General features: G+C 36.6%; 3 protein-coding genes across 4 annotated transcripts; 1 reads left to right on the plus strand and 2 right to left on the minus strand.

Annotated features, from left to right (window-relative positions):
- Positions 1–2,620: 2,620 nt before the first annotated feature.
- LOC105962472 (dammarenediol II synthase) lies at positions 2,621–8,753 on the minus strand. 2 transcript variants are annotated; one of them, XM_012986775.2, is made up of 20 exons: positions 8,461–8,692; positions 6,997–7,373; positions 6,660–6,868; positions 6,346–6,534; positions 6,157–6,246; positions 5,846–6,040; positions 5,666–5,750; positions 5,404–5,570; positions 5,100–5,288; positions 4,890–5,003; positions 4,651–4,770; positions 4,420–4,542; positions 4,217–4,315; positions 4,058–4,117; positions 3,892–3,938; positions 3,656–3,799; positions 3,385–3,562; positions 3,214–3,294; positions 3,042–3,125; positions 2,621–2,955 (listed from the first exon to the last, which is right to left on the minus strand). In XM_012986775.2, exons 3-20 carry the CDS (start codon positions 6,858–6,860, stop codon positions 2,836–2,838), a joined length of 2,286 nt encoding a protein of 761 aa, XP_012842229.2. In that variant the 5' UTR covers positions 6,861–6,868; positions 6,997–7,373; positions 8,461–8,692; the 3' UTR covers positions 2,621–2,835. The 2 variants fall into 2 exon arrangements, with proteins under 2 accessions (XP_012842229.2, XP_012842230.2); XM_012986776.2 differs by lacking the exon at positions 6,997–7,373 and having other exon boundaries at positions 8,568–8,753.
- A 2,744-nt stretch (positions 8,754–11,497) lies between these two features.
- LOC105962469 (uncharacterized) lies at positions 11,498–13,584 on the plus strand. Its single transcript, XM_012986772.2, has 5 exons — positions 11,498–11,806; positions 12,488–12,631; positions 12,746–12,985; positions 13,072–13,131; positions 13,215–13,584. The coding sequence occupies exons 1-5, from the start codon at positions 11,690–11,692 to the stop codon at positions 13,317–13,319; spliced, it is 666 nt and encodes a 221-aa protein (XP_012842226.1). The 5' UTR covers positions 11,498–11,689; the 3' UTR covers positions 13,320–13,584.
- Positions 13,585–13,669: 85 nt separating this feature from the next.
- On the minus strand, positions 13,670–14,930 carry LOC105962468 (gibberellin 2-beta-dioxygenase). Its single transcript, XM_088811691.1, has 3 exons — positions 14,494–14,930; positions 14,040–14,391; positions 13,670–13,938 (listed from the first exon to the last, which is right to left on the minus strand). Exons 1-3 carry the CDS (start codon positions 14,928–14,930, stop codon positions 13,684–13,686), a joined length of 1,044 nt encoding a protein of 347 aa, XP_088667817.1. The 3' UTR covers positions 13,670–13,683.
- Between the last annotated feature and the right edge of the window lie 87 nt (positions 14,931–15,017).

Consider the following 15,017-nt stretch of genomic DNA (forward strand, 5'->3'; position numbering starts at 1 on the left):
AGCAACTTAACGAGTTGGTCGAGACGGGGAAGATCCGACCATCGAAGGCACCTTACGGCGCACCGGTCCTATTCCAAAAGAAGCACGATGGTTCTTTGAGGATGTGCGTGGACTACCGGGCGCTAAACAAGGTAACCATTAAGAATAAGTACCCTATTCCCTTGATAGCCGATTTGTTCGATAGGCTTGGTAAAGCCAAGATATACACGAAGATGGACTTGCAAAAGGGCTACTACCAAGTTCGCATTGCCGAAGGGGACGAGCCAAAGACAACGTGCATCACTCGATACGGTTCTTACGAGTGGCTCGTCATGCCGTTCGGGTTAACCAATGCCCCGGCAACGTTTTGCACTCTGATGAACAAGATTTTCCATCCATACTTAGATCGGTTCGTGGTGGTCTACTTGGACGACATCGTCGTTTATAGCAATACCATGGAGGAGCATGTCAACCACCTTCGCACCGTCTTCCAAGTACTTCGGGAAAACGAGCTGTTCGTGAAGAAAGAGAAGTGCGAGTTTGCCAAGGAGGAGGTCCAATTCTTGGGGCATATAATCGGGCACGGGCGACTCCAAATGGATGGAGCGAAGATCAAGGCTATCACCGAGTGGGAACCGCCGACTAAGGTAACCGAGTTACGATCTTTTCTTGGTTTAATCAATTATTACCGGCGGTTCATAAATGGGTACTCGGCACGTGCGGCGCCATTAACCGACTTACTCAAGAAGAACAAGACGTGGGAGTGGCCCGACTCATGCCAACGGGCGTTCGAGGACTTAAAGGCAGCGGTGAGCCAAGAGCCGGTCCTCGCCCTACCGGACTTTGGGAAGTCGTTCGAGTTGCACACGGACGCTTCCGACTTTGCAATTGGAGGGGTCTTGATGCAAGAGGGGCATCCGATCGCCTTCGAGAGCCGAAAGCTCAACGAAACGGAACGGCGCTACACGGTCCAAGAGAAGGAGATGACCGCCATCATCCATTGCCTTCGAGTATGGCGACATTATCTATTAGGCGCACCGTTCGTGGTCAAGACCGACAACATTGCCACGAGCTACTTCCAAACGCAAAAGAAGCTCTCGCCAAAGCAAGCACGGTGGCAAGACTTTCTAGCGGAGTTCGACTACGTTTTGGAGTACAAACCGGGGAAGGCAAACGTTGTGGCCGATGCTTTGAGTAGAAAGGCCGAACTCGCAGCGATTAGCTCGACAAGGGGGAACTTGGCCGACGTGATCCGAGGAGGGCTCGAACATGATCCAATCGCCAAGGAGCTAATTCGACTTGTCAAGGAGGGCAATTTCAAGATCGTCCCAACTTATTCGAGGCAACGAGGACGTCGCCGGATTAGGCGGGGGAGGATGTCACGGCCCGCTAGTTTTGACCCAACCCCTTGCCGATTTCCCTTGGGTTGGGGAGGTTACAAAGAGTCCAAGTTGTAGCCCAAGTAGGGTTAGGCCCAAGTTGGCCCAATTGTATAGTGGTAGGTAGAGCTATTTTTGGTAGGTAGGGTAGGTGGTGGTAGGTAGAGACAATCAAGGGATTGTTCCACTCCCATCCGTTAGATCATATCGATCTCCACCGTCCATTGAGGAGGTGGTCTTGTATAAATAGAGGTAGGGACCTCATTTGTAATCATTCACCAACAAATCCAATAAAGTATTCTTCTACCAACTCTCTTGTCTTCTTACTATCTTTCTTCGTTTCCATCACTTAGCATTCGAGCAACACAATTCGGGAGAGGCTGACTTAGCTATCGCGAGGGGCGAGAAGGAGCTAAGGCCGCACGGTTCTTTGTTGAGGGAACAAGTCCGTGACAAGTAGCACACCCTTGGACCACACTAGATACGCCACTCCGTCTTACCAATTTGCGTAGACTGAAAATTGGTCGTCCTTGAAAGGAAATCACTCGATTCTCGGGAGTTCCGTTTGATAGCTGAGGAGAGCTGCGCTTCCTGACATTAGTGGCGGCGCTTAAGGGCGGTGCAGCCGTTGGCGGCGTCCGTGAATGGAGCTGTAACTTTGACAACGGGCGGTGTCCATTTAGGGGTGTAAACGAGCCGAGCTTGAGCCGAACTCACCTCTTTTGGCTGGCTCGAGCTCGAGCTCGTGTTAATTTTGTCGAGCTCGAGCCCAATCTCTTTTTTTTTTTTTTTTTTTTAAATATTTTTTAATTATTATTTTATTATTAAAAATTATTTTAAAAAAATACAAAATAAAACTAAATTGTGATTATATATTTTTTTTAATATTTGTATTTATTTCTATAATATTTTATATTATTATGCATTATTTAAATAAAAATAACATATAAAAAATAAAAAAATAATAATAAATCCGGCTCGCGAGCCGATGAACAACTAAAATTCGGCTCGAGCTCGAGCTCGAAAACCTCGAGTCCGAGTTTGAGCTTTTTACGAGCCGGCTCGTCGAGCTCACGAGTCGGCTCGGCTCGTTTACCACCCCTATGTCCATTGCTTTTGAGAAGGTACATCTTATAAACACTGCTGATTTAATTTTTGAATGATGGGGACGACGACATTTTGGGCAGATTTGGCATTAATTGCAAAGAGGAAGACTACGTCGTTTCGGTTGCTGCTAAAGCTGTAACTTGTATGAAATGCTCTTTAACCAAAAAAGTAGGAATTTCAAATGAATTGCTTATAAATTTTTGCACAACATTACAATACATTCATGACATTTCACGTTGAGATATATATATATATATATAGATAGTATACATAGAGTATGAAAAAAGAAGAAAAGAACAACTTGGTAATTGAACTATTATGCTACATAATTTTGACATTGGCTGTGAGCTTCTTCTTCATATTTATTTGCTTAAAGGGATTGAGATGGCCAGACTCGTTTACGATACTCTCCCAGCGCCCACAGTGGGAATATATTCCGATACTGCGCGTAATGGAGCATGCAGTTCTTCATGTAAACTCCGGTGATTTCCTGTATTAATTGTTGATTCATTAATTATTCTCATTCACAAATTAGAATACTAGTTTTGAAACAGAACAAAGCTAAAAATGGTTTACCTGTTGTGGGAAATCTCCATCAATCATCTGCTCATTAATCAACAATTTTGCTGCTTTATGCAGAGGCGTCGGATCCCTCTCCGCCTGCAGTTATCAGAAATATCGGTAAATACATTTCCATTATTTTTTTAATTTTTTTTATGAGAACGAAAAAAAAGATCGACGAACTAACCTGTCCTCCATACATAAGACCAAGCATTGCCCATGATGTCTGCACCAAATTCGTGCGGTTTCCTTCCAATGGTGTGTATTTCTATCACCAAAAAAATTTCAAATTTCAGTATTTTATTCGATGAAGAAATTTCGGCTTTTTTTTCCGTTTTAGTGGAATTATTAATATTACCATGCTTGGGCAGGACTCGAGGCTTTCTCCCCATCCACCTTCTTCATTTTGCGAAGACAAGAAAAAGTTGACGGCTTTTCTAACGGCTTCGCAGTTTTCGTATGTTTTGCCAGCTGCAGCTAATCCTCCGAGCGTAAAGAATGTGCCATACAGGAAGCAAATACCCCAGTAGCCGTACCTGCACGTGTATTTCCGGTTAGATAAATTCAAATATTTTATCATCATATATAATAATAGTATAGTTTATTAAAAATCAAAGAATAAAGCTCACCATGAACCATCAGGCCATTGCTTTTCTTCGAGGAAGCTAACTCCTCTTGCCACAGAGTTTTCGATTTCTTTCTCCCGATGGCCTGGATGCATACGCTTGAACGATATAAGGGCTTGGACTATAGAAGCAGTGCATTCAACATGCCTATAACCACAAAATTAAGTCAGGTTTTTTTTATTATATTTATCGAAAATTCTATTTGAAATGCGGAGTAAATGAGAGCTAATATCTCTTACTCTTGCTCGACGACTATGTCAGCAAAGAGTTCCGAGGGATTCAAAACCTGAAAGATATGTAGCAAAATTGCGTCCTTATATATCAAAAATCAAAATTGCACTTGTTTACGCAAACAATATTAAAAATGTGGGGTCCGGATTTTGAGATGGCTCTCGTAATCCGTACCTGCAAATATGGTTGCGGAATTGCGGGTTCCCAAATAGCAAATCCACCACTCAGAGGACTCTGCACACAAAATATTGCAAATTAATTCACTTTAAACTCTCAAAATAGATAGGATTTCATTTGAGTGCCTAAATGAATATATCAAAAGGTAATTCGTACCTGCAAATAAAGGAGCACGTTCACCGCATCGTACAAGCGCTCAACCGGCGGTTTTTCTCCCGAAATTTCAGCCGGCATTTGTGAGAGCAACAGCAGGCACTGCAACAATAATTAGCATTTTTTTTCTGTCAAATTTTCTTCCTTTCTTTACAATTTTATTTATTTATTTTTAATTTAACCAGATGATGAATATAAGTAAGTACCTTTAGTGCTTCAGCTGTACAGTCTGATACAACCCATCCTTGATCTTGATCCGAGAAAGTCCATGCACCTTTTGTAAAATGACGATACATGCCCCTGAAGTCGCCCTTCGGATTTTCCTTTATCTACATTGTGGAATTAATTCAGATTAATTTTTAACCAAATATTACACACACACACAAAAAAAAAAAAGAAAAAAGAAAAAAAAAACGGTTCGATTTCTTGAAACGAACCTGAGATTCTTTAATGTAGAAGTGAGCCTTCTGAAGACAGTCGCCGTATTCCTCAACCATGCCAGTCGAAATAACTGCTTGTGTGGCTAGAGTACTGTCCCATATTTGACTTCCAAAACTCTACAAATTACAAACATCCTTTTAATTAGTCCCATGATTAATCACCATATATATATGTATTATTACAATTGACAATAAAAGATTAAAAAAATTATAATAATTTGGTTATTAATTAGTACCTGCATCTTCATCCCATCTTCGGCGAGCCACAAATAATCAGGGACCCTGGCTAGGTGATACTTGAACTCATCGCAGTTCTGATCGTGGGCCCACCAGCACATCATCTGCAGACTCTGTAATCACAACATAGTTTTATTTTTTTTTCATTGTCATTAGTCTCTCTAAATTTTGTCATGTAGACGATTCGATATTCGTTGAATTTTACTTACTTTTTCGACGCATCCGATGGTAATATAACGGCTCTCTTCAGCTCCATAGCGCATGTACTTAATCGTCTTGTCGAGAGCTCTTTGTCTAATCTTATTCAACGGCCAACGCTTCATCACCGGCTCGGTGCAGTAGTTTAGGGTATCCCAAAGCAAATCTTGTACGAATGTGTGTGGGTAGTAAACATCTTCCTGTATTTATTTAACAAATAAAATCAATTTCTAGATCATTTGATCATGTCCCGATTTTATTTATTTATTTTTACTAGAGTATTAGATTCAGTCGTAGTCGATCGAATTTACGAACCTTGCAACAATGATGGCGTGCCTTATTCCAATCAATTTGATCATAGGACTTGACGTGAATTTCGTTCCTAAGGGATAAAACAAGGTCCGTGATTGGTCCGTGGTATTTTCTACCGTAAAGGTACGACATTGGCATGTAAGTTGTCCGACAATAGCACCACATTTTTGCTGCATTTGTAGTTCATGTTTCAAAAAAGTGTGTTAGCTAGATTCCAATTACATATTAAAAAAAAATATTTTATATGTCACATATATAATTTTACCTGGATGATAAGGTAAAATTGAAGGGAACAACCAGAACTCTGGGGGAAGTGGGTTGCAACCTTCCCATTCATACACTCCAAGCACCTGATCCAATTAAAACCATTTTGTTAATTACATGTCCTAAAATTGAGTTCTTTTTTTATTTTCTTTTTTGGGAATTTTAATTTAAATTTTGTTACCGAAAGATAGGTCTTCCCCCAAGAGGGAATTCCAGTAGCTCCACCATGATCAAGAATCCATTTTCGGGCTCTAGCAATAGCACCGTTGCCATCGTCAGCACCTTCTCCGAGTATACGTAATGCAACGTAGCTAAGTGCCGACCCTATCATTGTGCTGTGTCCTTCTATGTAAAATCCCCACCCTCCATCCTCATTCTGCTTTCACCAACCACCACCATTAGATTATCATAATAATTAACTACATGTGTTTTTATATAATTAAGGTGATGAAGTACTAGCTAATTCCGTAATTAATTATGATAAATAAGCACCTGATGGTTGTAGATGTAACGGATCATCTCCTTTTTGTGCTCCGATGTCAGAGTTGTGTTGATTGCTCCACTTATGTACAATGCTATAAGCTGTTTAATTACACCACATGATATATAAACATATGTATATATATTTTTTTTGTAATACCAAATAAATAATGGAAAACAAAAATGAGTAGTATGTAGTACCAGTGGGGGAGTGAAAAACATAGGCCCTGCATTTTCGGCAGGCCAGTGGCCGTCGCTAGCTTGAACTGCTCGATTTAACCGCAAAGCTTTCTTCACAGCAATAGTAGCGGTTTCGTAAGTTATTTCTTCCTTTTCTTCGAGTCTAACCGGTGGTATGCTCTCGAGATCTATTCCACTTTCCTTTTTGAGCTGTTGGACATAACAAACAAACAAAGTACAAGAATTTAAAAACTGAAAATCACTTTTCATATAATTTTCTATTTTAATATATACTGACTATGATATGATACATATATATGTATATGTATATATACCTGCATCCTCATGAACAAATCACCACATGAATGAAATCCCTTTTTCCTGTTTTGATCGAATATGTCTCGAGCCTTTTGAAAGGATTCGCGGTCTTCGGGGGTTCCGGCATTAGGATCGTACTCCCAAGTTTGTCGGCCTACAAAGTTGTTTGTGCTGTATAGGTAAGGCCCATTGCCTTCAGCTATCTTCAGCTTCCACATTCTTCTTTCTGTTGTAATATATAATCACAAATATGCCAATTGATTATTAGTTCTGATCATATATATATATATAAATAAGAGTATTAGTATAACATGGTTAGAGAGAGAAAGTGAGAGAGAGAGAGAGATGAAACACCTTAGAGAGAGAGAGAGAACGAAGAAGCTAGGAAGACGAAGATTGTATGACAATTCAATGCAAATAAGAATGATAGTATACAACACTAAACTTTGTTGTAGAAACTATAGACTTATAAATTCGAGTGATTGTGGTGTAAGCGAATATTGGTGCAACTTATTTATAGGCCAAATTAATATGGGGGTATATACGTAATATTAATGATAAATGAGGTTGTTCGTGGAAGAAAGTTTGGAGTATTTAAGGAAAGGAATTACTTGGTGCAAGTAATTAATTTCCCACTTTGGCGGCTACTAAACTATTCATAATTGCAAAATATAAATAGATACACAACGACCCCAAAAGGTAAATGGAAGACAGTAAACTTTGGTTGGCTTCTACAGTTGTGAAAATAATTCATTGCTTATTTTTTTAATTAATTTTTTTTTTGTAAAGTGATTGCATATTTTTAGTGTACGTCTCCTTTTGTTACAAGATAAGATTAAATTTCATTAATTTCGTTTTATATATTTATGATATATTCCATTGTATAATTAAAATAAATTAAGATAATATTTAATTTTCCCCATAATTGAAGCTCAATTAAAAAAGGAATATACTGCACTGGTCGAACAATTATCAAATAATAAGACCTACTTTCAAAAAAAAAGAAAAGAAGAGAAAACCTAATTTAATTAAACATAATTATTATTATACTGAACTTTATCTGTTTAGATTGTCTTGTTTGGTTATTTCCTATATTGGTAAAGCCGGCTTCACTCCGTCCTATCATATGTTTATTGAATTACTGTATATGAATTTTTTTTTTTTTTTTTTATTATTAATCATCATTATTCATCTGTTATTAATTAATATGAATTGGGCGATAAAAATAAAAAAAATTAACAGTTAAAGTGACAGAGGTGTACCAAATGTTAATTATTCACAACTTAATTTATAGTTCTTCATCAGATAATTATACCCAATGGTAAACTACGTAGATAAATTATACACGTTATATCCATGCCTCATAATAAATATAATATTATTAAAATAGTTAATATCCCCATACATCAGAAAATTCATGTGTGATATTTGCTTCATAACAACCACAGAAAAATTGATAGCAACATAAAGTTATTCATTAAATCGCCCAAAATTCTTGCTAAGCCGATAAGAGAATTAATTGCATAATAAATCAATAATTAATGCACGAATATGATCTAAATTAAAAGTTAACACACCCACTTTGTTGGCTACATATAAATGTTACATCAATTATAAGGTTTCTTTCATATATAGAATACAAATAACCTGTGTGTGTCTATAGATATATACACACACATATCATTTAATGAAGAAAAAAAGGAGTATATATGTTTATATATAAATAACGGATAGATGTATACAAGTGCACATATATCACATGCAGGATATAACATACTAAATTAGATACTATAATTAAAATTAAAATCTCAAAATTACAATTATCACTATAAAAAAAAATTGATCTATATATATATATATATATATTAATGACTTAATAAATGGTTGGGATGCAAATAAAAGGTGGCAAAATATGATTTTCGTACCTGATACTGGGAAACGCAGTCGAAACACAGCCTGTGCTCAAGTATTAATTATGAGGTTGCTGCAGGAAATTAAAGAGTGTGAAAATGGTATGATTAGAATCAGTTTTGGCAATTGTTTTGGTGATATTTCATTTTATCAGTAAACTGCTTATATATATAGATGAACAATATTCCATATTAGCTGCTGAAATCGGTGTCACGCTTTATGAATTAATAAAACCGGCTATGGGGGTAAAAAAGTCCAACCAGGGTTGCTGACTTTAATTAATTATGCCAGAATTAAGTCCATATTTGGAGGCTAAACATTAAACAGTAACTACATACATATGTGGTTGTGAAATATAATTTATCGAGTTCATGTGTAGACGGAACTTTTGAAATTGAATTATTTTATAAAATTAAATTTTGGAGAAATTGCAAGTTTTAAGACCTGGTCACGATTGTCCGCTTTCTATTATCTATATCCTCCTTGGATTTATATAGGGATACGTAACGACAATATTTTACCCTAATGTTGAATTTTTGGCATTTGATTGATATTACAAATTTAAAATGAATATGTTTGCAAGAAATTAAATAAAGAATTCACATTCTTGATCGATAGATCACAAGTATGAAAGCACTTTAGATTTATTCAACGCGTAATTTATATACCACACAAACTATATATTACGTACAACTAGCTATACATAGAGTGCATGTGTTGAATATTCACTGAGTCCTTCTCTTCTTTTATTATGGTCACGTAACGAAAGTATCAGGCGAATTAATTACACCATGAATCTATAAAGTACATGTGTTTTATCATGTTGCAGATCAACAGTGCACGATCACTCAACATGCATATTTCAACGGGTGTACGTAGTATCTGCAAAACCTTTTATTACCGGTATTAAATTAAATGGAAATTAATCCCTAAATTCTATAATCAAAGTAAAGTGGTGACTGGATGAAGTCAATGCATAATGGAGAAAGTGCTTTAGAGTCAACATTTAATGGCTGGGAAGTCCAGGTAGTTGTTTGGTCGAGAGTTGTAATATGTTTTTTTGTTCATATATATTATATACTGTATATAATATTCCTTTGTTTGACCCCAGAGTTAAAGTTATTTTTGGTCCTCAAGTTCAACACCATTTGTTATATTTTTCATCATCTTTAAGCATGCATTCTTCTTATATTAAATGGCGGCCTCCAAATAAATCAAAACCATGTCATTACTACGTACTTTATTTTTTGTCCAATAATTAACTACTAAATCTAATAATATGTATATGTATTTAATTTAATTCCCAATATTCTTAAAGTAACTTTAGATTTGAATAACGGAAATAAATAATAATGATATTTGGTGGTTAGTCTTTCTTATTGAAGCCTACGCCCACATAAACTGAAAACGGAGTAATAGAAAATGAGTCACACGTTAAAAATGACCGCAATAGGGGCAACAAAATATTAAGTATCGTGTACAAACTAGAATTTATTTATTTATTATATTTTCTTTTTCTCTTTTGATATCAGTGGACAAACACAAGAATTAGTAATTAGCTAATTTGATTCAACTGAGTCGTCTTAAATAAATATAATTAATGCAGTGTGTGGAAATTAAGTGAGAACATAAAATCCTTTAAAGTCAGAAATGTACCTAAATTGACCCCCATCTGGCATCTACTCCCACCCCCCACCGCCTTTTCACTACAAAATTTAATATTGCTAACACAAGGCCGGTACTCTTGAACCCAAGATTGAAATAATATTATGGCCTCGTTTGGTTCAGGAGATTAGCCATGATTAACTAAATAATTGGATTTTGTTTGATGTTTTGGTACATTAAATAGTCGAACAGAAATATTATGTTATCGTGTTTTATCTTGATTTATTTTGCAATTTAGGAAAATAAATTATTGAATGTATCGTGATCCGATAAAATAATTAAATTTTCATTAGATATATTAATTATGCTTATATATTTGGCTAATCCTATATTAACAACCAAACGAGATCTAAGAGAACAAAAAAAAAATTAAAATCAAATTTCTTTGTGTGAGAGTCGTCGGAGTTGGTAATTTCGTGTAGATTTGCTACTTAGTCCTTTTGTACACATTATGCCTTAATAAAATTAAAGTATAAGTTTACAGTCATTAAGATATGTTGAAGACGGCAAATCATTCATATAGTTCTTCCGTGAGCATTTATCATTAGTCGATTATATATACATGCATGACATAAATTAGTGTATATATATATATATATATATATATGTGTGTGTGCGCGCGCGCATGCATGATTAATGAACATGTATGTAGTCTTGAGAGATCGATCTCGATTCTCGAGCAACAAATATGTAAACATCAGATATTTAGTAAATGAAAGATTGAATTTAATTAAGAAAAATGATGGATTAGCTACTGATTCCAACTATATATATCTACATACTCATGTACATATATATACGAGGACTGGTGGTTTAATTCAATTTCTGTTTTTGGTTGGTCATGCAAGTAAATATGATTAATGAGAAGTGATGTAACCTTTGTCGGGATGCCAAAAGTAGCTAGGTCGTTCACCATTAATACGAAAACTAAAAGCTTTCGCACCTACGAACATACACAGATGACATAACTAGCTAATTGAGCAACAAATATCCGCAACCGTATATTTAGCAAATGAAGGAGATTGAACTTAAATTTTATTACGAAAGTGATGGATTAAAAGTTAAAACAAAAGTTTTGTCGAAAACAAATCTAGTGTGGTTTATATCTTACGTTATTTTAATTATAGTTTACAGAGGATCGTTAATGTTGGGCCCAACTGGAAAATAAACTTTTAATTATAGTTTTAACATAAATTAATATTTGAGGCCCAAATTCTGGATTTGAATTGGGCCAAGGCTCCAATATTAATTTACGATTAATCCACGTGTACTGTAACAAGTGACAACGGAAGTCTAGAATCTTCTTCACTCAACAAACGGCTTCCCTAATTCACTTAGTCAAAATTAGAAACCCTATCTATCTTGAGGGTTCTAGCATTTTCGAATCCTTTATAAAAATTAAAGCAACACGTTCCTGTGGGTGATTATACTTTCTTCAGATTTAATATTCCATTGAAATAAGAGTGTAAAAATGGCGGGCAAGGAAGATTTGGCGCTGGATTTGGATGAATTGAAGCACCTTCACAGCATCGCGAAGAGGCCGCGCGTTCTTTCTCTGATTTCCTCCGAGATTGCCAAATTGGAGAAGGTCCCTATTTTACCCTAGCATTTCTATTTTTTCTATGTTCATCGATACGTGTGTGTGTGTGTGTGTGTGTGTGTGTGTGTGTGTGTGTGTGTAGAACTTTTTACCTCAGCTTGGATATTATTATACAACTCGATGTGGTGAAAATTAGTCGTATCTGGATAAATGAATTAAAAAAGAAAAAAAAGATGAAAACTTGTCTTTTAATTTTGCTCTGGAATTTTGTTATGATGTTTATACGTAGAACAGAACAGTGTTCACTCCAGTTATTGTTTGGATTATTGCTGTCAACAATTAACTGCATTGGTTTCTGTTTCTTGCTGTCTACAAAAAAGAAGTAATAGTGAACTTGTTGGAGCTGTAGTTGGAAGTTTATTGGATGCCCTTATGCCGAAAGACAAATCTTTCGGATTGGAAGTTCAATTGTTTTATTAAAAAAAAAATCGATAATTCACAGGGATTTTAGGGGCAAATTCCTTTCACATCTAATCTAGTCGGATAAATTTGTTTTATTTTAAGATTGTATGCGTAACCACTGCCTCGGTCACCAGTTTTTGTCCTAGGATCATGGCAAGATACTTCTAGGTTTGTGTCTCCAAATCGAGAGAAGAGTATACAGAGTATTTCCGTCGAGACTTTAGCAATGACTTTATTATTTTGCTCAATTGGTTATTTATGTTTCAGATATCAAATGAAGCTGCTCCTGCACCATCTCTGCAAACAACAACTCCAGCAGTATCAATCCCGCCAAAGGCGGCATCAAATCCGTTGTTAAATTATGTTACACTTAGCTCCTTCAGCTGGGATCAGGATAATGATAAATTGAAGGTAAGCATGTCCGTTAATCGACTTCTCTAATCTATTCGATAAATTGATTTCTATCATCTTGTTCAGTATCTAAAATGTCTCGAGTGTCTTTTATTAAAAAAAAATAAAACACAGATTTATATATCGTTGGAGGGGGTTGACCAAGAGAAGATTGAAGCTGACTTTAAGCGGACGGCTTTCGACATTAAATTCAATGATGTACAAGGAAAGAACTATCGTTGTGCTGTACCAAAGTTGAACAAAGAGATTGAACCCGAGAAATGTAAGTTGATTGTGAAGCCAAAGAGGGTGGTTGTCATCCTGTCAAAGGCATCCAAAGGTAACTGGCTGGATTTGCACTTCAAAGAAGATAAGGTAATTTCCTCATCAGACTGCAACTGAAATTAAATATGGTTTACCATGTATTAGACATTAATACTTCAACGCACGATATGCTGCAGTTGAAGCCAAATCTAGATAAAGAGAAGGATCCAATGGCTGGGATAATGGGCTTGATGAAGGTACATACAGTTATCTCTATTGTTTTGTTTTCTATTCTCTGTTTCTTTGTGCCGTTATGGATATATCCATAATTGATTTGCAGAATATGTACGAGGAAGGTGATGAGGAGATGAAGAGAACTATTGCTAAAGCATGGACTGATGCGAGATCTGGCAAAGCAGCTGACCCGTTGCAGAGTTATCGGTAAAAAATTGTGAACTTATTACAGGGTGAGATTAGCGTAAGTTGAATCTGGGCTAGGTGGTTTCTGAGGGTTTTCTCCGGGTGCATTTTTTGTGTTAGATGAGTGTTGTGCTTCAAAAAAATTGTACGGTCTTCATTTTGCTTGTCTAAATGGGATGTTATCGAGACTTGTGTTTGGTGCACGATTTCTGGTGAATACATTTGGATTTCACTGTCCTATCTGTATAAATTTGACAGTAATATTTTCAAACGAATGTGACATTTGTTAAGATTTGTACGATCTTTATTAATGCCGATGAACACATGGCAATTAATTATACAATAATTCTCAAAAATAGTGACGGAAATCTCACGACCTCGCTAAATGACTATTGGGCGAAAGGTTTCTGAAAATTCGTCAGCCTATCGTCACCTAATTTTGTCTTATAAGCAGAGTTCTTGTAGTCAGACCATGTGTATTCCTTGTACAAACTTTCTTCACCTTCTTCCATTACTGAACTTAAGGGTGTTATCTTTTCATTCAAAGGCGGCCCTCCAAAGTAGATCATCGACACCCTCGATTTCAAAGTATCTGCGGCCAACACTCTGTGCCTTACACTCTTGAACCTTCCATTTGTCATTACCTGCACCAACATACAAATCTATGTAATTAGCAACAAATTATTACCGGAAATACAAGGCAAAGGAGATGTATAAATAAGATTCAACACTTTTACATATGTACCTGCAAAGAATCACCAACATTGAGGAAAAACGATGTGGGATCAGGTGGTATTGAGACCCATGCTCCGTCTTTCAGACAAATTTGAAAGCCCGATACTTCGTTTGACCTTAAAACAGATATAATTTGTGGGTCCGTGTGTTCTCCAAAACCTATCAAACTTTGAGCATTACTCGATGCTCGAAGACCCGGGCATGGTGGATAGTAGTTCAGCCTGAAACAAGAATCACTTTTTTCATCTCTGATCAGACTACTCAAAGTATCCCGCGCCTTAAGATGTAATTCTTCGGCTATCATTTCTAAAACTTCGCATGCCACGTTTCTGACTGCTAACACGTACTCATTCACCACGCTCCTGCAATAATATATGAAGCATTAATTATACAGACTGTATCAATTAATTAATTACCAGTAGCTCTCTGGTCAAATCTATAAATTCTTATTTCTAATAACTAACTGTAAAGATTCTTGAATTCCTGGAACGACAATGGCATTTGCGCTATTCCGTGAATGAAGTTGATTATTGCAAGGGTTGGCGCACATGAGAAGATATTCTACCAAGCCCGTATCACCGCTGGGCCCGATATTCCTGTTACCGTAGCCGAAAGGGTTAGGAGGGCCCGATTTTTCCTTTTCTTGTTTGGGTAATTTGAAAAACTTGACGGATTCGGCTTCTAATTTGTTCGACAAATCCATGGAAATGCCGTGGTTGATCACTTTGAAGAAACCGAATTCTTTGCAGGCATTAACTATTAGGGTTTTAGCGACCGTGTGGTCTGAAAGGTCTACAACGGGAATATTCCCGGTGAAAATGTTATTCAACGACGACGATGTGGGTTTGCATGTTTTGATGTGGCCTAGATTTTCAAGAACTGGATGACGTGAAACCAACATTATATTTCGGTGATATTAATTGTTATAAGAGAGAGAGAGAGAGAGAGAGAGAGAGAGAGAGAGAGAGAGAGAGAGAGAGAGAGAGAG

The sequence above is a fragment of the Erythranthe guttata genome, chromosome 13, assembly GCF_056151865.1.
Source record: "Erythranthe guttata isolate IM_541 chromosome 13, IM_541, whole genome shotgun sequence".
NCBI classification, from domain to species: domain Eukaryota; kingdom Viridiplantae; phylum Streptophyta; class Magnoliopsida; order Lamiales; family Phrymaceae; genus Erythranthe; species Erythranthe guttata.

Coding starts and splice junctions, on each gene's coding strand:
- LOC105962472 (XM_012986776.2), bottom strand. CDS start 6,860: ATGTGGAAGCTGAAGATAGCTGAAGGCAATGGGCCTTACCTATACAGC. Junction 3,295..3,384: donor TCGAGTCCTGCCCAAGCATG/GTAATATTAATA, acceptor TTTTGGTGATAG/AAATACACACCATTGGAAGG. Junction 2,956..3,041: donor ATGGAGATTTCCCACAACAG/GTAAACCATTTT, acceptor CAATTAATACAG/GAAATCACCGGAGTTTACAT.
- LOC105962469 (XM_012986772.2), top strand. CDS start 11,690: ATGGCGGGCAAGGAAGATTTGGCGCTGGATTTGGATGAATTGAAGCAC. Junction 12,632..12,745: donor AGGATAATGATAAATTGAAG/GTAAGCATGTCC, acceptor AATAAAACACAG/ATTTATATATCGTTGGAGGG. Junction 12,986..13,071: donor TGCACTTCAAAGAAGATAAG/GTAATTTCCTCA, acceptor GATATGCTGCAG/TTGAAGCCAAATCTAGATAA.
- LOC105962468 (XM_088811691.1), bottom strand. CDS start 14,930: ATGTTGGTTTCACGTCATCCAGTTCTTGAAAATCTAGGCCACATCAAA. Junction 14,392..14,493: donor GGAATTCAAGAATCTTTACA/GTTAGTTATTAG, acceptor ATATTATTGCAG/GAGCGTGGTGAATGAGTACG. Junction 13,939..14,039: donor ATGTTGGTGATTCTTTGCAG/GTACATATGTAA, acceptor ATGTTGGTGCAG/GTAATGACAAATGGAAGGTT.